This window comes from Ranitomeya variabilis, chromosome 2 (genome assembly GCF_051348905.1).
Source record: "Ranitomeya variabilis isolate aRanVar5 chromosome 2, aRanVar5.hap1, whole genome shotgun sequence".
NCBI lineage: Eukaryota > Metazoa > Chordata > Amphibia > Anura > Dendrobatidae > Ranitomeya > Ranitomeya variabilis.
This window is the reverse complement of record NC_135233.1, coordinates 31,557,501-31,581,321: the sequence shown is the minus strand read 5'-3', so window position 1 is coordinate 31,581,321 and position 23,821 is coordinate 31,557,501. Positions and strand designations below refer to the sequence as shown.

The window sequence follows — 23,821 nt, the reverse complement described above, 5'->3', positions numbered from 1 at the left end:
TGTTCCCTGCAACTGACATAGGTCCGCTGCAACTGACACAAGCCCTCTACAACTGACACAGGCCCTCTATAACAGACACAAGCCCTCTATAGCAGACACAAGTCCTCTACAACTGACAAAGGCTCTCTCAAACTGACACAGGTCCGTTGCAACTGACCCAAGCCCTCTACAACTGACACAAGTCCTCTGCAACTGATACAGTCCCTCTGCAACTGACACAAGCCCTCTGCAACTGACACAAGCCCTCTACAACAGACACAAGTCCTCTGTAACTGCCACAGTCCCTCTGCAACTGACACAAGTCATCTGCAACTGATACAGTCCCCCTGCAACTGACGCAAGCCCTCTGCAACTGACACAAGCCCTCTACAACAGACACAAGTCCTCTGCAACTGACATAGGTCCTCTACAACTGACACAAGCCCTCTACAACTGACACTGGCGCTCTGCAACTGACACAAGTCCTCTCTAACTGACACATGTTCCCTGCAACTGACACAGGCCCTCTGCAACTGACACAAGTCCTCTGCAACTGACACATGTTCCCTGCAACTGACACAGACACTCTGCAACTGACAGCAGCCCTCTACAACTGACAGAGGCCCTCTGCAACTGACACAGGCCTTCTGAAACTGAGACAGAATGAAGGACAGTTAGACCATAAAGAACCTCTGGCTGTCACACACACTGTCTGCTCAGCCTTCCTAAGTCTCTGGCAACAGACGTTTACTCCAGAGTGGGTCGCACAGATGACATTGCACCAGTGGGTGACAAATGAAATGCCGGGCCAGGGAAGGTAAGAGATTCACGAGCCTCCTGTCTAGACGCTAGGTACCACTGACCTGGAGGCTGGATCGGAGTCCCACAAATCTATCCACTCATCTGTAGTAAAGAGAGGAGAAAAAGTCACATTCTATTTCTGCACTGTCCCTATTATGGCTTTACAAGCACATTTCCCACTTTCGGTAACTATAGAGCAGAACCTCGGATGTCCCACATCATTCTTTTTGTCAGTTTAATGACCCATATGTATTAGAAAAATTCTTGGCTTTTTTTCCGTAACCCCAAATTTCGGGTAATAATTGTTTGCTCGTTTCTTCCCATCGACATTGCACAATTACGAAATCATGAATTAATAACGCACTCGTTTGTCATTCTTCTGTTCGGCTGAATTACATCTGACATTGGACTTGTGTTGTGAGAATTAATTCTTGTATATTTGTGGTCGGCAAAGAAAAAAAAACCTTGATTGTGACCAGATGCATTTACTCTGCAGCTCCAGTCCTTCCCTCGAACATTCAGATCTAAGATTTTAGAGTTCAAACCATGAAATTTTCATTGGCAAATTAGCTTGGAAATATTAGGCAAAATTTATTTTTTGAAATTTTAAATTGATGTTATTGGTACCAGACGGACAAATACTACAACACTTTAACCTTGTTTTAAAGGGTTTGTCTCATGAAGACATTTTTTATGGTAAGCCAGCCTTAAAGGGAACCTGTCACCCCCAAAATGGAAGTTGAGCTAAGCCCACCGCCATCAGGGGCTTATCTACAGAATTCTGGAATTCTGTAGATAAGCCCCCGATGTAACCTGAAAGATGAGAAAAAGAGGTTAGATTATACTCACCTGTGGGGCGGTCCGATCCGATGGGCGTCGCGGTCCAGTCCGGGGCCTCCCATCTTCTTACGATGACGTCCTCTTCTGGTCTTCACGCTGAGGCTCCGGCGCAGGCGTACTTTGTCTGTCCTGTTGAGGGCAGAGCAAAGTACTGCAGTGCGCAGGCGCCGGGAAAGGTCAGAGAGGCCCCTCTAATATTGGACGACCCTGACAAAACAAGTCAACTTTTTAATATCCTATTTTGATGATTTCAGATTATTTTACTCTAGATTTCTAAATACTAACCATCCAATTTCCATCCCAAATTTTTTATTTTCTTAGCATCCAATGTTCCCGAATCTGTAGCCCTGAAACCTTTCCATCTATACGCATGTTGAGTATGCGTCTATTCTATACAGCCTTGGACTGGCCAGCGGGAGAGCATGGGAATCCTCCGGTGGGCCACCACGAGCAGTACTTGGCACAATATGCTAGAATCACTACGTGCAGATAAAGGAGGCATCTTATTCATTTAATAATCTACTCAGATCATTGAAATGACAGAAAAAAGACTCGCACATCCTAACTAGTGTGAATAGGTGCATACCAGGAGCAGCTACCTCCATACATAAATATACAAAAAAGGTTGCACTCTATCGTGCCAAAGCATGTCTAATATGGAATACTTGAAATTTGAATAGCAAAATGGCTTTTGAACATTAGAAAATTATTTAAGAGACGCTTAGCACAGAATTTGATATAATCAAATAGTGTGTGCCCATCAACCGACGTCAAGGTGGTCTCATAAACTGATGGGTCCCTGACCTCCCTGTCCAAATGTGAACATTGCATCTCATTACACTTGGTCCCGGCCAACTCATATGTAGGCTGTGCTGAACAGAGGTTTTCACATTCACCCAGGCATACAGACATTGGCCTTTGGTAAGTGTTCACATTTGGACAGGGAGGTCAGGGACCCATCAGTTTATGAGACCACCTTGACGTCGGTTGATGGGCACACACTATTTGATTATATCAAATTCTGTGCTAAGCGTCTCTTAAATAATTTTCTAATGTTCAAAAGCCATTTTGCTATTCAAATTTCAAGTATTCCATATTAGACATGCTTTGGCACGATAGAGTGCAACCTTTTTTGTATATAACTACTCAGATCATTGTTATATAAATTTGTGATTGAGGATAATATCCGATTTGTATGTAGTTGAAGAGTGGGACCCTGGAGTTGGTTACTGGTGGGCCTTTGGGAACCCCAGTCCGGCACTGATTCTATGTGTCGAGCATACGTCTCTCTGTGTAGCACTATGCCTTTAAAGTGAGTTATTTTAATTCACTGTTGTTTTATACACTCTGCACTCCCCCTCCCCATTTAATAGCTTTCTAACAGACCTGTTTATTGAGACCACAATACTCAAGTACTTGAGCCAAGGACATTTTGAACATGTGCATGAGAAACGGTGACCCCTTCCCCGCTCCCCGCTGTTCTCGGTCACTGAGAAAGGAAAAAAAAAAAATCTCTATTTTTATTTTTTAATTTTTGTTTTGTTTCAAAAAGTTGAACAATATATATAGTATTTACCCGTCCAAGTACGACTGTGAGCCGCGCAGATTAATTTCTCCTGTAAGTAATTCATTGCAGCTGGCAAGAAGCATTAAACACAGCGAGAAAGGAGCCCATGTTTGTGCCTCTGTTACTGGTTTATTTTCGGCCAAGAACAATATATAACTTTTTTTTTTTTTGGAAGGTGGGGGGGTATAAACAGTATAAAGGAATGTGCCGGAGTGGAGGGCTTTGTGCGCTGTTCTATATTACGCAGCTTTCCAAACAATTTTAAGTTCCGCTGGCATCCTGTCAAACAGAAGGCAAAGCAACAATAGCAAAAATCCCATTAAAGTCGAGAAAGTTCCTTCCTGAGGTGAACACAAGTCAGAAATAGTCGTCTTGGCTCACTTTTCAATCTGGCATTGGGGAATAATAATACATGTTCTGCTAATGGAAATTATCTAATTTCATCCAAATGCAGTTCCAGAGAGAGCGAAGTTGACGCACAAGCAGTCAATATAACAACATTCTTCCGCGAGAGCGAAACAATAGGCCTTTGGCGGAACGGTGATTAATAACGTCAAACGAGGAAAAAACAGAAGGTGTAAAAATAGGCATTTAGAGATTGAACACAGTCCTCGATTCTTCATACAACGCCGGCCCGGCAGAATTTTTTTTTTTTTTTTGGCTGCTCCGGGACTGAACGCTTCAGCACTTCATCAGTTGACTCACAAAAAAAAAAAAAAAAAAGAATTGGAGAAATGGGCCTTTATATTAAAACAAATAAAAAAAATCCACATCTTTCCATCTGGTGTCGTTGTATGGGCTACATAAGTACGCAGGCGTCCTGTCAATGAAGCGCGCCAATTGTGTGACCGTGCCGTGATTGTAGAAAAAAAAGCGGCTTTGATTTTTTCTTCAGTTTGTAGTATTTTCTTTTATTTTACTTGTATTTTTTTTTTTATTTCATTCGTATTTTTTTTATTTCATTCGTATTTTGGTTTTAGTTGTGTATTGTTAGTGTTTTTTATGTTTGTCTTTATTTATTCAATTTCGATTTTTATTTCATAAATTTGTAGAATTTTTTTTTTTTTAATGTCACGTTCTGTTGTTTGATTTTTAAGTACAGTATATAAGATTACCTATGTAGAAATGGGCAAGGCTCAAAATCAATAATTAAAATATATCCATTATTGTATAACATAATCAGTAAAAACATAAAAATAGACGTAGAAAAAGTCAGACATGTAAAATACTAAAGGTAGGTAAGAGATAATGACAAAACTCCCTTGTGTGAATGCAAATCTATAAACAGGAAAGTTCACATATTGATAATAATGCATAGTGGCATGGAGTATGCTTGACTTATCAAAGAAACGCGCGTTTCGCATCAAGCTTCTTCAGGGGGTTTAATGTTATTTTGGATCTGATTATTAGGAATATTAACCCCTTTCTGATCTTGGATGGGACAGTACGTCCGATGTCAGATCCCCCTCTTTGATGCAGGGCTCCGGCGTTAAGCCCGCATCAAAGCGGGGACATGTCAGCTGTTTTGTACAGCTGACATGTGCCCGCAATAGCGACGGGTGGAATGCCGATTCACCCACCACTATTAACTAGTTAAATGCCGCTGTCAAACACTGACAGCGGCATTCATTTGGTGCTTCCGGCCATTGGGCCGGAAATGAGCGCATCGCCAACCCCGTCACATGATCGGGGGTCAGCGATGCGTCTGCATAGTAACCATAGAGATCCTTGAGACCTCTATGGTTACTGATCCCCGTTAGCTGTGAGCGCCACCCTGTGGTCGGCGCTCATAGCAATGCACGAATTCAGCTACATAGGAGCGATCTGATGATCGCTCCTATGTAGCAGAGCCGATCTAGTTGTGCCAGCTTCTAGCCTCCCATGGAGACTATTGAAGCATGGCAAAAGCAAAAAAAAAGTGAAAAAAAGTGAAAAAAATAAAAAAATATAAAAGTTTAATTCATCCCCCTTTCGCCCCATTCAAAATAAAACAATAAAACAAATTCAAACCTACACATATTTAGTATCGCCGCGTTCAGAATCACCCGATCTATCAATAAAAAATTTTTTTTAACTGATCGCCAAATGGTGTAGCGAGAAAAAAAATTGAAATTCCAGAATTACGTTTTTTTGGTCGCCGCGACATTACATTAAAATGCAATAACGGGCGATCAAAAGAACGTATATGCACAAAAGTGGTATCAGTAAAGATGTCAGCTTGGAACGCAAAAAATAAGCCCTCAACCGACCCCAGATCATGAAAAATGGAAACTCTACGGGTCTCGGAAAATGGCGCAATTTTATTTTTTTACCAAAGTTTGGAATTTTTTTCACCACTTAGATAAGACAGAACCTAGACATGTTAGGTGTCTATGAACTCGCAATGTCCTGGAGAATCATAATGACAGCTTAGTTTTAGCATTTAGTGAACCTAGTAAAAAAGCCAAACAAAAAACAAGAGTGGGATTGCACTTTTTTTGCAATTTCACCACACTTGGAATTTTGTTCCCGTTTTCTAGTACACGACATGGTAAAACCAATGATGTCGTTCAAAAGTACAACTCGTCCTGCAAAAAATAAGCCCTCACATGACCATATTGACGGAAAAATAAAAAAGTTATGGCTTTGGGAAGGAGGGGAGCGAAAAACGAACACGGAAAAACGGAAAATCCCAAGGTAATGAAGGGGTTAAAACTGCTATGTACACATACAAGTATATATACAATTTGTATACAAGTTTGTTTGTTTGTTTTTTACTGTTCATTTGCTCCCTAAATGGAAAGTTATGCAACTTTCTTAAAAGTTTTTATGAAAAGTTTTCATTAAAAGTTTTTATTATTTTACAATTGAACAATGCTTTGCAAAAATGTTACAAAATCCTTAAGAATTGCTAGTTCTGACGGCTTTCTCTGCTCTCCCATTCATTTCCCTTAGTGTTAGAGATAGAAGCAGAGAGGTGGAAGGATTTGTACAAAGATCATCACAATGTTCCGAGGGGAGAAAGTATCTCTAGACAGAAAAACAGAATATAGATAAAGAGGAAAACACATGAAGAAGGAATAGGTAACTTATGGTACCTGCGCTGATGTGTAAACTAATGAAGACAGCAGAATATACACAGACCTGACATCCAGCCTGTATTACTGAGAGAGACACTCCCACAAGAGAAAAATCTATTGTGTGGATCAGGTTGCAACAAACTGCATATCATGTGGTCTAGAAATAAAGAAGGGACGAAGGTGATCGAATAAAAATTAGTGATCACTTTCCATTAATAAAATTGCACTAACATAGACCTCACATCCAGCCTGTATTACTGAGAGAGACACTCCCATAAGAGAAAAATCTATAGCATGGATCATGCTGCATACTGCATATCAGGGGGTCTAGAAATAAAGAAGGGATGAAGGTGGTAGAATAAAAATTATTGATTACTTTCCATTAATAAAATTGCACTACCACAGACCTCATATCCAGCCTGTATTACTGAGAGAAACACTCTCACAAGAGAAAAATCTATTGTGTGGATCAGGCTGCAAACTACATATCATGGGGTCTAAAAATAAAGAATTGACGAAGGTGGTAGAAAAAACTTAGTGGTTACTTTCCATTATTAAAATTGCACTAGCGTAGACCTCATATCCAGCCTGTATCACTGAGAGAGACACTCCCACAAGAGAAAAATCTATAGTGTAGATCAGGCTGCAAACTACATATCAAGGGGGCGAGAAATGAAGACGGGATGAAGATCTCAGAATTACACTTTGTTGTTACCTTTTGTTTATGAAATTGCACTAACATATGTAAAAATCTATTTTTTTTTTCTTTTCAAAGATTCTGATGGACTTTTTTTTTCCTTTTTGTGGGGTTTGTCTGTATCAATATAATTTTTTTATGTTTTTAAAATTAAACTATTTTACATTGCTTCTTAGGTCTTAAAGCTTTTCTGTTCTAAAATGCTCAGAAAGGAAATGGGTCGTATATTAAAACAAAATAAAATGAAATCCACAAATCTGAAACATATGGGCTTTGTAAGTACATAGACGTCAAGAACTATGCCCATGATGCGGGGGTTATGAGAATATTTTTAGAAACAAGGTTTTTAGATTTTTTTTTTTAAATTTTGGATTATTTTTCTGTTACCCCAAAAAGAAAAAGAAAACCACTTTCAGTTTTGCAGTTTGTCAAATTAGTCTTGCAAAAAATATTTCTAGATGATAATTTTTCTTTAAGGGGCTGTACACTGGGGGGGCTGGGTTTGTTTTGGGTCTTCAACACTTGGGGGTCATTCCCGCCGCTCTGCTTCTCAAGTTGTTAATTTGTATGCAATAATGTCGGCCATCTGCAGATGAAGAATGATATCGACCAATCACGCAGCAGATGGCCGACAACATTACATGCAGAAGACAATCGGGTAAAAAAGAAGAGGCAGTAAGAGGAGAAAGAGTTTTCAAAGATCCACTATTTGCACAGCACAGCTGGATGGAGAAATCCAGCCACATCTGGGAGAAGAATCCCTCAGACACAAACGCTCCCACTGTGATACATATCATGTGTGTATGTATACTGTATGTGTGTGTATATAAATGTGTACTGTATGTGTGTATGTGTGCAAATGTGTGTATATAAAAGTATACTTTATGTGTGTATGTGTATCGTATGCATGTATGTATATGAATGTACACTGTATGTATGTATACAGTGTGTGTGTGTGTGTATAAATGTATACTGTATGTATGTATACAGTGTGTGTGTGTGTGTATAAATGTATACTGTATGTATGTATACAGTGTGTGTTTGTGTGTATAAATGTACACTGTATGTATGTATACAGTGTGTGTTTGTGTGTATAAATGTATACTGTATGTATGTATACAGTGTGTGTGTGTTCATGTGTGTACTGTTCGTGTGTGGGAATAAATGTATACAGTATACATGTGTGTGAACATATTCAGCATATATGTGCGTGTGAAGGGATACAGTGTATATGTGTGCATGTGTGTATGTACGGTAAATGTATACTGTATGTGTGTGTATGAATACAGTGTGTATGTATAAGGTATGTGTGTAATGTGTGTGTATTCAGTATGTGTATGTATACGTTGTGTGTCATGTGTGTGTATGTACACAGTATGTATGCGCATACAATGTACTTGTAAATGTATACAGTATGTGCATGTGAATGTTTACAGTGTGTATATACAGCAGGTGCGGAAAGTATTCAGTCCCCTTTACATTTTTCACTCTTTGTTTCATTGCAGCCATTTGGTAAGTTCAAAAAAGTTCATTTTTTTCTCATTAATGTACACTCTGCACCCCATCTTGACTGAAAAAAAACAGAAATGTAGGCATTTTTGCTAATTTAATAAAAAGAAAAACTGAAAAACTGGTCATAAGTCTTCCGCCCCTTTGCTCAGACACTCATATGTAAGTCCCATACTGTCCATTTCCTTGTGATCGTCCTTGAGATGGTTCTACTCCTTCATTGGAGTCCAGCTGTGTTTAATTAAACTGATAGGACTTGATTTGGAAAGGCGCACACCTGTCTATATAAGACCTCACAGCTCACAGTGCATGTCAGACTAAATGAGAATCATGAGGTCAAAGGAACTGGCCAAGGAGCTCAGAGAGAATTGTGGCAAGGCACAGATCTGGCCAAGGTTACAACAGAATTTATGCAGTACTCAAGGTTCCTAAGAGCACAGTGGCCTCTATAGTCCTTAAATGGAAGAAGTTTGGGGCCACCAGAAGTCTTCCTAGACCTGGCCATCCAGCCAAACTGAGCAATCATGGGAGAAGAGCCTTGGTGAGAGGTAAAGAAGAACCCCAAGATCACTGTGTCTGAGCTCCAGAGATGCAGTAGGGAGATGGGAGAAAGTTCCACAAAGTCAACTATCACTGCAGCCATCCACCAGTCGGGTCTTTATGGCAGAGTGGCCTGACGGAAGCCTCTCCTCAGTGCAAGACATATGAAAGACCGCAAAGAGTTTGCTAAAAAACACATGAAGGACTCCCAGACTATGAGAAATAAGATTCTCTGGTCTGATGAGATGAAGATAGACCTTTTTGGTGATAATTCTAAGAGGTATGTGTGGAGAAAACCAGGCACTGCTCATCACCTGCCCAATACAATCCCAACAGTGAAGCATGGTGGTGGCAGCATCATGCTATGGGGGTGTTTTTCAGCTGCAGGGACAGGCGACTGGTTGTCATTGAAGGAAACATGAATGCGACCAAGTACAGAGATATCCGGGATGAAAATCTTCTGCTCCACGCCTTAAAAAATCCTACGTATTCACCTGGAAGACAAATATTTAGTACGCCCCTAATGAGTGCCCCCTGCTCCTCAGTATGGTCTTTGGTAGGAATAAGTCCTGTGCCGTCCTCTGTACTGACCACACATACATACATGTAAATGAGATTGTCCTTTTTTCCAAACTAAACATACCCAACTTTTCCAACCACTCCTCATGTGAGCGGCCTCCATCCCTTGTAATAATCTAGTTGCCGCCTTTGAACTGATTCTAACTTCTGAATATCCTTTTGAAAATGCGGAGCCCAAAACTGGATCCCGTATTCTAGATGTGGCCTCACCAGTGATGTATAAAGGGGTAACAATAGGTTGGGATTGCAGGATTTTACCCCTTTTTATACATCCTAAAATCTTGTTTGCTTTTGCGGCTGCTGCCTGACACTGAGTGCTGCCGCTCAGCTTACTTGTAACAAGGATCCCCCGTCCTTCTCCTGTTCTGTAGTCCCCAGTGTTCTCCCATTTATTGTATATGCAGCTGTAGGATCACTCCGTCCTAGTGTACAACCATTTGGTAGAGATTCTACTGTTTTTATTTATTTTTTTTTTAGTTTGCAAACACACTAGTTTTTGTAGTCTGAAGCATCAGTGAGTGTCGCCATGACATGAGGACCACCTCAAGACCACCGCATTGTGTGCTCACTGCACACTATCACAATCTGCAGCGGCCTAGAGCCCAGAAAACCACTTTATTGATAACATTTCTGGTGGTCTGGAGAAGCAAAGAGGTCAGTAATAAAACCCCTGGTGGTCTAGAGCGATAAGAAGGTTCGCTGCCTTGCAGGATATCTGCAAAGAATTGACACGCTGCGGATTTTAATCTGCAAGGATAAAAAGAGCAATGTGTGCATAAGACTTCAGGAATCCCATTCACTTTCCTGGCACTAGGAAATCCTTCAGGTTTTGCGACGAATCTGAAAAAAACAAAGATGCTACAAAAACATGAAAAAACTGCAAGGTGTGCACAGAGCTGTGCGTCCATCACATGATCAGGACGGGTTGTCGCCCCCTGGAGGCAATCGATGGAGGTTCCCATTCACTGATTGGTTATTGACCATAGAAAATCGAAACTATAACGTTGCATAAAGCAGCAAAGTGCAACAGTTTTTGGGTCAAATTGAGCCAGCGTTGGTACATAGAGCTTACTACATCTCCATTATGTTTGGGATTCTCCTAATAAAAAAAAAAGAGTAAGGGGAGAGCTGATAAAGTCAAACTTTAGGCGTAAAATCTACCAAATGTCAACAGAACTTGTGTCATTAAAGAAGCCCATTGTGATCTGTGCTGCTAGGTCTCCATCACAACGCTAGATGGCGCCAGAGCACAACCTATCTGCTCCCTGCACAGGTGGAGCCCAGAGCTGACCCCATGCAGCACCCTGCAGCCTGCACCCCTGTATACCGCAGCCCGACCCCAGTATATAGGGCCAGGGACTCATCTAGTCATAAGGACCTGATTATACAGACGCAGACAGCTGCCCTGAAATGCTGAGAGTACACGAGGACTTGCTGAGATATGTAGTGCTGCTACATGCTGCAATGCTTGTGATACGTTTGGTATATCGACACTTCCATTGTATATATTACTCTGTTTAATAATCTTATTAATTACCATAAAGTCATAGTAGCACTGATAAAAAGGATATATGCAAAAGTTATATATTGAAAAGGGAGAAATAATGACTTTCAGTGGTGTTAATAGCAACCAAAAGCAATGGAGGAACCACTAAATATACTGTTATGGTACCATGCGCATAAATATAAATATATATATATATATATATATATATATATCTATATATATATATATATATATATATATATATCTATATATCTATATATATATATATATATATGTATATATATATATATATATATATATATATATATATATATATATATATATATATATATATATATATATATATATATATATATAAAGCACTTCAGGCAATTAAATATCTATTAATAAAAATGATGATTATTATATATGAGTAGATACATGACTGTATGTATAAATTGTGGTGTAAATGTACATTCACCCCCTGCATGTACACTCAGTGTGCAGCCACTAATTCCTATGACTCTCATGATCCCATGTCGCTGAGTTCCCATCAGGGATATTCCCGGCTGTAATTGTTATTTATCAGACCTCAGACTTCATCATTCTCCTCGGATCAGACAGATTGTGCTGAGCACTGGTAATAATGGCGGCTACAGAGAAGCAATGGGGAAGTGAGGAATAACTGCGGGAAGTGATTATTTCATAGACACTTTCTGGTCAGAAATACAGCAGAGTACAGCAAATGTGTAATGTGGGCAGAAGAAGTAAGTATGTCCGATCATAGACTGATAGAGGAGATAGATAGATAGATAGATAGATAGATAGATAGATAGATAGATAGATAGATAGATAGATAGATAGATAGATAGGTAGATGATAGATAGATAGATAGATAGATAGATAGATAGATAGATAGATAGATAGATGATAGATAGATAGATAGATAGATAGATAGATAGATAGATAGATAGATAAATAATACATAGATAGATAGATAGATAGATAGATAGATAGATAGATAAATAATACATAGATAGATAGATAGATAGATAGATAGATAGATAGATAGATAGATAGATAATAGATAGAATAAATAGATAATAGATATTTAAATAATAGATAGAAAGACTCAAAAATACAAATTATCTATCCATCCATCTGTCTATCTATGGACATAGGTAAAAATGTGTGTAATCTTATAGATAGAGAGATAAAATGGGGGATAGATTCTATAATCGACATCAAGTGAGTAGATTTTTCTTAAACAAACTAAAAAATGCTAGAAATCTATTTATCTATCATCTATTAACTATCAATCATTTATTATCTATTATCTATTATCTATCATCTATCTATCATCTATCTTTTATCTATCTATTATCTATGTATTATCTATCATCTATTATCTATCTATTATCTATCATCTATCTATTATCTATCTATCTCTCTATCTATCATCTATCTATTATCTATCTATTATCTATTATCTATCATCTATCTATCATCTATCTTTTATCTATCTATTATCTATCTATTATCTATTATCTATCTATCTATCTATTATCTATCATCTATCTATTATCTATCTATCTATCTATCTATCTCTCTATCTATCATCTATCAGTCAATCCATCCGTGAGTGTTTTTACATCGGGAATGTTGTCAGTGATTATTATATTATATAACGATTTTTACTGCAGTATTTCACATTTTTTTTACACTTCTGTTTTGTTGTAAATTTTCTATTTTCACTTCCGCAATTGCAACTGAATTCCAAGAATATTCCACTTCTGTCTCTTTAATAACAACTGATGATCTGTGGCTAAAGGAAATAAATACAATAAAGCATCCCAGAATATATTGTTATTTAATATAACATGATTTACAGTAATATATATTGCACCATAATATTCAATCCTGTTTTCTATAACATTATCTTCCATCCAATAATCTAATACTCAAAAGTTAAATATTTGATTATATAAAATTACACAATATAATATAACAAAATATAATATAATGCAATGTACTTTAATGTCATATCATATCATAAATACATCTGTAATAATATAGTAATAAATCTGATAGAAGCTGTAAGAAACCAAGAAGTGAATCATCTCATTTATTATTTTCTTGTAGGATTTTTGATTTGTCTGATTTGAGTCTGTCATCATCATCATCATCATCATCATTATCATCATCATCATGATCTTCTTCTTCCTCCTATTCTTCTTTCTTCTTCTTCTTTCTTCTTCTTTCCTCTTCTCTTTTCTTCTTTTTCTTCTTCTTCTTATACTTTTTTCTTTTTCTTTCTTCTTCTTTCTTCTTCTTCTTTCTTCTTCCTTCTTCTTTCTCCTTCTTTCTTCTTTCTTCTTCTTTCTTCTTCTTTCTTCTTCCTTCTTCTTCCTTCTTCTTCCTCTTCTTCATCATCATCATCATCCATAAAGGGCAGATTTCCCTCTTGCGCTATTTCGGGCGCACTTCGGGGCGGATTTGCGTCACCAGCGCAAGTTGCTCCTGAAGATAACGCCTGCTGGATATTAGAAAAGGAAACCCTGGGAGTTATTAGAAGGGGGAGTCCTGTTATTATGTTCCTTCTCCGGAAGAAATAATCAGCGCTGACTGCTCCTTAAAATACCGCACAGGGCGCTAAATATAGAGGAGAGCAGCAGGAAAATCCGCTCATTTATAAGAGCTCGGAGGGAGGACAAACAGGATGAGCGGAGATCAGGCCATTGTTCGCGGTCTGCAGGCTGCTGCTCACTGCTGGACGGAGAGACCGCCTGCCGCAGCGACATGCGACAAGTGCGTGCGACACTTCAGCAGAGAGTGCGGCTCTGAATACTCAGAATGATACTAGTGTGGATTCAGGAGCCACGTGTCTGGAATCTTCCATCTGACGAAATATTAAATATTTATATTTTTAATATATTCATTTATGGAAAATTGGAAAATGATCCATAATTGTAACTAATTGATGGGAGTTAAAAGATAGATAGATAGATAGATAGATAGATAGATAGATAGATAGATAGATAGATAGATAGATAGATAGATAGATAGATAATAAATAATAGATAAATGGATAATAGATAGATAGATGATAGATAATAGATAGATAATAGATAGATAGATAGATAGATAGATAGATAGATGGATAAATAGATAGATAGATGATAGATAATAGATAGATAGATAATAGATAATAGATAGATAGGTAATAGATAGATAGATAGATAGATAGATAGATAGATAGATAGATAATAGATAGATAATAGATAGATAGATAATAGATAGATGATAGATAATAGATAGATAATAGATAGATAGATAATAGATAAATAGATAGATAATAGATAGATAGATAGATAGATAGATAGATAGATAGATAGATAATAGATAGATAGATAGATAGATAGATAGATGATAGATAGATAGATAGATAGATAGATAGATAATAGATAGATAGATAGATAGATAGATAGATAATAGATAGATAGATAGATAATAGATAGATGATAGATAGATAGATAGATAGATAGATAGATAGATAGATAGATAGATGATAGATAGATAATAGATAGATAGATGATAGATAGATAATAGATAGATAGATGATAGATAGATAGATAGATAGATAGATAGATAGATAGATAGATAGATAGACGATAGATAGATAGATAGATGATAGATAATAGATAGATAGATGATAGATAGATAGATAGATAGATAGATAGATAGATAGATAATAGATAGATAGATGATAGATAGATAGATAGATAGATAGATAGATAGATAATAGATAGATAGATGATAGATAGATAGATAGATAGATAGATAGACAATAGATAGATAGATGATAGATAATAGATAGATAGATGATAGATAGATAGATAGATAGATAGATAGATAGATAGATAGATAGATAATAGATAGATAGATAGATGATAGATAGATAGATAATAGATAGATAGATGATAGATAGATAGATAGATAGATAGATAGATAGATAGATAATAGATAGATAATAGATAGATAGATGATAGATAGATAATAGATAGATAGATAGATAGATAGATAGATAGATAGATAATAGATATAGATAGATAGATAGATAGATAGATAATAGATAGATAGATGATAGATAGATAATAGATAGATAGATAGATAGATAGATAGATAGATAGATAAATGATATAGATAGATGATAGATGATAGATAGATAGATAGATAGATAGATAGATGATAGATAGATAGATAATAGATAGATAGATGATAGATAGATGATAGATAGATAGATAGATAGATAGATAGATAGATAGATAGATAGATAGATAGACGATAGATAGATAGATGATAGATAATAGATAGATAGATGATAGATAGATAGATAGATAGATAGATAGATAGATAGATAATAGATAGATAGATAGATGATAGATAGATAGATAATAGATAGATAGATAGATAGATAGATAGATAGATAGATAGACGATAGATAGATAGATGATAGATAATAGATAGATAGATGATAGATAGATAGATAATAGATAGATAGATGATAGATAGATGATAGATAGATAGATAGATAGATAGATAGATAGATAGACGATAGATAGATAGATGATAGATAATAGATAGATAGATGATAGATAGATAGATAGATAGATAGATAGATAGATAGATAGATAATAGATAGATAGATAGATGATAGATAGATAGATAATAGATAGATAGATGATAGATAGATAGATAGATAGATAGATAGATAGATAGATAGATAGATAGATAGATAGATAGATAGATAGATAATAGATAGATAGATGATAGATAGATAATAGATAGATAGATAGATAGATAGATAGATAGATAGATAGATAGATAGATGATATAGATAGATGATAGATAATAGATGTGACATAGATAATAACTGCACGTGGAATGATAAATGCTATATTCTGTGTCAGATCGATAACAATTCATGAAGATATTATTGCTTTTCCTTCCTGGGGTTTCTCATCTTGCACTGATGGTTTCTTCTATGTCCTGACTCCTGACTTTACATTACTAATTATTCCTTTGCACTCTCTGAGATTATGCACATAATTATATAACTCCCCACTAAATAAAGTGATTTCATGTCATCAGCATTTCGCATAATTAAGAACTGATTGACTCCCACGTTTCATTAATGACGGTGATCAGTGACCGGTCACAGACTTGTCCAGGAATGCAGATCATCATCAGTAAATATTGCCGGATTGTCCAGAGCGGATTGTGAGACTGTGTTCTATTGGTCTAATTAGATATGATAATGATATGCAGATTAGCCCCATTACTGCGGATTCAATGTCACAAGCCCTCAGGCCTCTCATCATTTTGAACCTGCAGTTGGTGACCCGGGATGAGGGCTGCTGTGATTGGCTGCTGTGATTGGCTGCTGTGATTGGCTGCTGTGATTGGCTGCTGTGATTGGCTGCGGGCTGAGAGGGGGCTGATTTATTAGGTTAAAGCTCCATAGAAAAGACACTCTGGTGGGCGTGGCTAAAGTGAGAAGGGAGAACCCGTGCTGATTGGCTGGGCTTGCGGCCAATCGGAGAGGAGGGGGAGAACTCTTGTACTGTGCAGAGTTCCAAAGTTTCAGCCAAACTTTTGTCCGCGCTGCCCGAGCTGAGCACTGAGCCTGCGCCTCACCGGGGACTGCGGGGGCCGAGACAGCATCCAGGGGAGCCGTGCTCGGGATCCAGGAGTTACCAGTCCTCCATACAAGGGACAGAAGGTGGAGGAGACGGGCCCGACCCCCCACTGCTGGGCGCCTCTGTAGGAAGAGCGGAGATCTGCACAATTCCGGACTAGTGACGCCAAGCAGAGGCCCCCAGCAGCTCCAGAGCCCCGGCTGGAAGATGTACACGGCCGGGCTGGCGCCCTTCTATGCCGCGTCCCACTTCAACCTCTGGTCTGCCTATTGCTCTGGGGGCGCAGCGGGGGGAGGGGCGGCCGGATTCCCCCCACTAGACCCCGGGAAGAAGCCCTCGTTTTGCATCGCTGACATCTTACATGTTGGGGACCCTGACAGCCCCCCCGGCTCCTCCGGCCTGACAGCAGCAGCCCACCTGGGGATCATCCACCCTGCACAGTACCAGCCAGCAGGGTCCCCCCTGAGACCAACCCCGGTCACCCCAGACTCTGCTGCCGCCTTCCACCACAGGCTCTCCCCGCTGTCCCCCTATCACAGGGCCATGTGCAGCCCCCGGATACAGCATGGCTGCTCCCAGCCAGCCCCCTCCAGCAAAGACCTCAAATTCGGGATTGATCGGATCTTGTCCACAGAGTTTGATCCTAAGGTGAAAGAAGGAAACACTCTGAGAGGTGATTACACGGTGATTGTATGGTGACAGCTGGGACAGGAGCAAAGCATGGTGACAGGCAACAGCTCCTCACACCACAGCACTGCATAGTATATAGTGACAGGAGAAAAGCAAAGCATGGTGACAGCAGCTCCTCACAGTATGGTGACAGCAGCTCCTCACAGTATGGTGACAGCAGCTCCTCACAGTATGGTGACAGCAGCTCCTCACAGTATGGTGACAGCAGCTCCTCACAGTATGGTGACAGCAGCTCCTCACAGTATGGTGACATCAGCTCCTCACAGTATGGTGACAGCAGCTCCTCACAGTATGGTGACAGCCGCTCCTCACACCACACACTGCATAGTATATAGTGACAGGAGCAAAGCATGGTGACAGCAGCTCCTCACACCACAGCACTGCATAGTATATAGTGACAGGAGAAAAGCAAAGCATGGTGACATCAGCTTCTCTCAGTATGGTGACAGCAGCTCCTCACAGTATGGTGACAGCAGCTCCTCACACCACAGAACTGTATAGTATATAGTATATAGTGACAGGAGCAAAGCATGGTGACATCAGCTGCTCCTCACAGTATGGTGACAGCAGCTCCTCACACCACACACTGCATAGTATATAGTATATAGTGACAGGAGCAAAGCATGGTGACAGCAGCTCCTCACAGTATGGTGACAGCAGCTCCTCACAGTATGGTGACAGCAGCTCCTCACAGTATGGTGACAGTATGGTGACAGCAGCTCCTCACAGTATGGTGACAGCAGCTCCTCACACCACAGAACTGTATAGTATATAGTATATAGTGACAGGAGCAAAGCATGGTGACATCAGCTTCTCTCAGCATGGTGACATCAGCTCCTCACAGGACAGCACTGCATAATATATAGCATATAGTGTCAGGAGCAAAGCATGGTGACAGCAGCTCCTCACAGCGCAGCACTGCATAGTATATAGTGACAGGTGACAGCAGCTCCTCACATCATAACACTGCATAGTATATAGTATATAGTGACAGGAGCAAAGCAAATCATGGTGACAGCAGCTCCTCACATCACAGCACTGCACAGTATATAGTGTCAGGAGCAAAACATAATAGCAGAACCTCACATCATAACACTGCATAATATACATTATATAGTATATAGTGAATAGTATATGGTGACAACTGTGACAGGAGCAAAGCCTGGGGATAGCAGCTCCTCACATCACAAAACTGCATAGTATATCTTATATAGTGAGGGGGTGATTAAAGCATGAAAATTATATCCACACACTCAGATGACTCTTGGGTACCTCATTATTATATGTAGATGTATTTCTATATGCAGGTGACCACCAAAAGTATATATATATATAATCTAAATCATAATCATATAATCATATATCGTATTCCTGTATGTAAATGTACACATCATATACTGGGAGAATAGATGTTGGAGCAATCGACCAAATATTATATTCGTATCCCATGTAGTCAACACTATAATTTATATCTATCTCTCTCTCTCTCTCTCATATCTATCTACTATCTATCTATTATATATCTATCTATCTATTATCTATCATCTATCTATCTATTATCTATCTATCTATCTATCTATCTATCTATCTATCTATCTATTATCTATCGATCTACTATCTATCTATCTATCTATCTATCTATCTATCTATCTATCTATCTATCTATCTATCTATCTATCTATTATCTATATATCTATTATCTATCTATTATCTATCTGTCTATCTATCTATTATCTATCTATCTATCTATTATCTATCTATCTATTATCTATATATTATCTATCTGTCTATCTATTATCTATCTATCTATTATCTATATATTATCTATCTGTCTATCTATTATCTATCTATCTATCTATCTATCTATCTATCTATCTATCTATCTATCTATCTATCTACTTTCTATCATCTATCTATTATCTATCTATCTCTCTATTATCTATCTGTCTATTATCTATATAATTACACACACCTATAATATTGCTTATGTGCTGCCCATGTTGGGCGATATCAGACTATATAAACTATCCTCATATATTGAGGGGACAGCACTACCTGTCATTCTATATATCTAGTGGTATAGTGCTCCTTCCTCGCAGATGTAGCAGAGCTGGGTTTCATATTGCACATACCAATACGCTTATGTCATTGTACAAAATAGTTAAAATAACAAATTAATCTCAGCTACATCTGTACAAACTGAGTGGTCACCAATTTATAGCATTATATGCAAAACGGGCAAGGAAAGAAAAAAGAAGTAACATTCTTGAGCAATTAAACAAAATATTCATAGATTTGGGAGAAAACTATGTATAGTCTATCTATCTATCTATCTATCTATCTATCTATCTATCTATCTATCTATCTACTGATAAGTGTTCTGCAGCCATGTAACAATTATTTAAATTTATTATAAATTATATAAATTTATATAAATTATTTAAATTATATCCATACTATAATATATATATATATATATATATATATATATATATATATATATATATATATATATTAATTTCCTATATATATATAAATTCAAGGTTATTAATACAGATACATCTATCCTACTGAGTCTGATGTTGTTTCATACCCACAAGTGAATCATTCTTGAAGGAAAACGATAAAAATAAAAAGAAAATGCTAATACTTTAGACGATGTGACGGAATCATCCTGCACTGAACAGTGGAGAGTTCTAATAAATAATAGTAATATAGTAGTAATGTTATAATAAGAATACTGAGACTACTGTAATAATAATAATAATAATCTCTAATGAAAGACAGAAATATAATTCGCCCATATATAGTTATCATAATTCTTAATGCTTACTACTTTATTTTGCATGTATATACAGTGTGTGTGTATACATGTAAGTACTGAATGAAACATTGAGTACACATTAAGAGACTATCATTGATAGCTCTTGCTATATATATATATATATATATATATATATATATATATATATATATATATATATATATATATATATAAATAAATAAGAAACAAACATATTAATTCTGTGTTTTAAGATAATCTGCCTCCATAAATCCCTTCCTATAATGAAGGGTCGCTCGTAGGGCTGTGCAAGAAGGTGATCACTTTCTGAGCCCCTTATCCGGGGATCCTGTGTATTCCTGCGGGATCTCGGTACAGTCAATTAGATTCCGTTAAAACACGCAATAACTGAGGAAGATCCAGCGATTTCCGTGCGATTTGTGTTGGTTTCTGATTCCTCTGGGGATATAAATCGATAAAGTCACCACAGTGATATAGAATATTACTGAGTGAGATCCAGTCACGTTCCCTGAGTAGTTTCTGATTTTCATTGAATATTAATTATACTGAACGGTTTTCTTTACTTTTTATTACTCTTCTTTTTGCTGTAATTTAAGACTTGATTACTTTATTACTACTCCTGTTATTATTACGGGTTTGTTAGAATCCTAGTAATTGATGTCCTTGTGGAAGTTGCTATTATATTCTCGTGGATTTTGGTTTCTGCTTATTAATAAAAAACAAACAATCTATGACTTTAAAAGCAGATATTGATAATTACACCAGTTTACAATAATGAATACACTTACTCCATTTCACACTCAAATGACTTAAATATCATCATCCTCCTCCTCACATAAGTACAAAGCATAGAAGGACAGCTGACATTTCATCACAGGGTAGTTTTAGATTTAGTTGTTTTTGTTTTTTTTTACAAAATTCCAGTAAAATGTGATATTGCGTAGAAAAATTTGTGGGAGAAGTTTTTTTTTTAGTACTAAACTGCTATAGAAATATCGTATAAAAGACAGAGGGCTGGAGAACTTAGAGCTAGGTGGCTCAGTGGTTACCTGTACATAAGGCGGGCGGTTCAGTGGTTATCAACATAAAGGGTGTTCAGTGGTTACCTGCACACAAGGGGGTTGAGTGGTTACCTGCACATAAGGAGGCTCAGTGGTTACCAGCACATAAAAAGGGTTCAGTGGTTACCAGCACAAAAGGAGGTTCAGTGGTTACCTACACACAAGGGGGTTCAGTGGTTACCTGCACATAAGGAGGTTCAGTGGTTACCAACAATATAAGGAGGTTCAGTGCTTATCAGCATATAAGGGGGTTCAGTGGTTACCTGCACATAAGGAGGTTCAGTGGTTACCAACATATAAGGAGGTTCAGTGCTTATCAGCATATAAGGAGGTTCAGTGGTTACCAGCACATAAGGAGGTTCAGTGGTTACCTACACACAAGGGGGTTCAGTGGTTACCTGCACACAAGGGGGTTCAGTAGTTACCAACATATAAGGAAGTTCAGTGCTTATCAGCATATAAGGGGGTTCAGTGGTTACCTGCATATAAGGAGGTTCAGTGGTTATCAGCAACATGTAAAGCGCCATGGAATAAATGGCGCTATAATAATAATAATAATAATAATAATAATAATAATAATAATATAAGGAGGTTCAGTGGTTATCTGCATATAAGGGGGTTCAGTGGTTACCTGCATATAAGGAGGTTCAGTGGTCATCAGCATATAAGGGGGTTGAGTGTTTACCTGCATATAAGAGGGTTCAGTGGTTACCAGCATATAAGGGGGTTCAGTGGTTACCAATATGAAGGGTGTTCAGTAGTTACCAGCACATAAGGGAGTTTAATGGTTACCTGCACAAAAGGAGGTTCAGTGGTTACCAGCATATAAGGAGGTTCAGTGGTTACCAGACTAAAGGGTGTTCAGTAGTTACCTGCACATAAGGAGGTTCAGTGGTTACCTGCACAAAAGGAGGTTCAGTGGTTACCAGCATAAAGGGTGTTCAGTAGTTACCTGCACATAAGTGGGTTCAGTGGTTACCTGCACAAAAGGAGGTTCAGTGGTTGCCAGCATATGTTGCCCGCATATAAGGGGGTTCAGTGGTTACCAGCATAAAGGGTGTTCAGTAGTTACCTGCACATAAGGGGGTTCAGTGGTTAGTGGATAGTACTTAAGGATTGGTTTTGGGGACTCAATGGTTATACACACAATATGGTGCTATCTGTGGGGGTTAGATTTGGGGGCTCAGTGATCACACACATTACATGTTGCATATATGGGATTGTGTTGGATTTAGGAGGCTCAGTAGTTAAATTCTGGAATTTTTACTTATATGTGGATGTTGAGCCTGAGAGGGACTCAGTGGTTATAGATGTGACATATATGATATTGTTATTTTAAGGAGGCTCAGTGGTTAGATGTATAAAATGTGACATATATCAGGCTGTTATTTTAAGGAGGCTCAGTGGTTACATGTATAAAATGTGACATATATCAGGCTGTTATTATAAGGAGGCTCAGTGGTTACATGTATACAATGTGACATATATCCAGCTGTTATTTTTGGAGGCTCGGTGGTTACATGTATAAAATGTGACATATATCAGGCTGTTATTTTTGGAGGCTCAGTGGTTACATGTATACAATGTGACATATATCCAGCTGTTATTATAAGGAGGCTCACTGGTTAGATGTATAAAATGTGACTGTTATTATAAGGAGGCTCAGTGGTTACATGTATACAATGTGACATATATCAGGCTGTTATTATAAGGAGGCTCAGTGGTTACATGTATACAATGTGACATATATCAGGCTGTTATTATAAGGAGGCTCAGTGGTTACATACATAATACTTGGGTGTTGGGTGTAGCCTATAACAGAGCTCTGTCCTTTCTGACCACAGATCTGACCTCACTAATCAGCTCAGGCCGCCAGTCAGGGGTCCTCGCCCCCCACATGCAGTCCACAGCCGGGCAGTTCTTCGCCTCCCTAGAGCCCCTTACAGAGACCTCCACAATCCTGGGGCAGCTAAATACCCAGCAGAGGAGCTCAGTGCAGCAGCAGTTCCAGGACACCTTCCCAGGTACTACTTTCCCTATTATCATCAGTAATAATGGCAGTAGTAGTAAGAACGAGTGACCTACTCATTAACCCTTTATACACAAGCCTTCTCCTCTTTTGCAGACTGCACAGCCTCCTGTACTACTACCTTAGGCAACAAGTCTGTTACATTGTATCCATGAAGTAATTATTACATTGAAAGCCATTAATTAGGTCTGATTAATTAGCATATTTGCCTAATCTATTAATAAATTCTTTCTCTATGTCCCACATTCTTCCCCAGTCTGTGCCTATATCGTTATTATAGATTTTTCCACCTAAGAATAATCCTAAAAGATAAGAAGAGACTCTCAGCCCTCACCCTGAGCCAGATTGTCATTATTTATTTTTTGTATATAAAAGTCGCAAATTGTATATTTCTGTGGAATTCTATTGTGTTATTATTTAGCTATTTTCTATATTATTTATATTCCATTGATGGATGCAGTGACATTGTGCACAGAGGGCTG

General features: G+C 38.0%; 1 protein-coding gene across 2 annotated transcripts in view; it reads left to right on the top strand.

Moving 5' to 3' along the window:
* The first annotated feature begins 16,663 nt into the window (after positions 1-16,663).
* The window catches only part of HLX (H2.0 like homeobox), a 14,227-nt gene continuing 7,069 nt past the window's right edge, over positions 16,664-23,821 (top strand). Inside the window, exons 1-2 of one of the 2 annotated variants that reach the window (XM_077282236.1) lie at positions 16,678-17,429; positions 23,155-23,334. In XM_077282236.1, the coding sequence (XP_077138351.1) occupies positions 16,964-17,429; positions 23,155-23,334 (646 nt within the window). In that variant the 5' untranslated portion in view covers positions 16,678-16,963. Of the gene's footprint in view, positions 17,430-23,154; positions 23,335-23,821 lie in introns of both variants that reach the window. The other variant, XM_077282237.1, reaches the window with a different exon arrangement.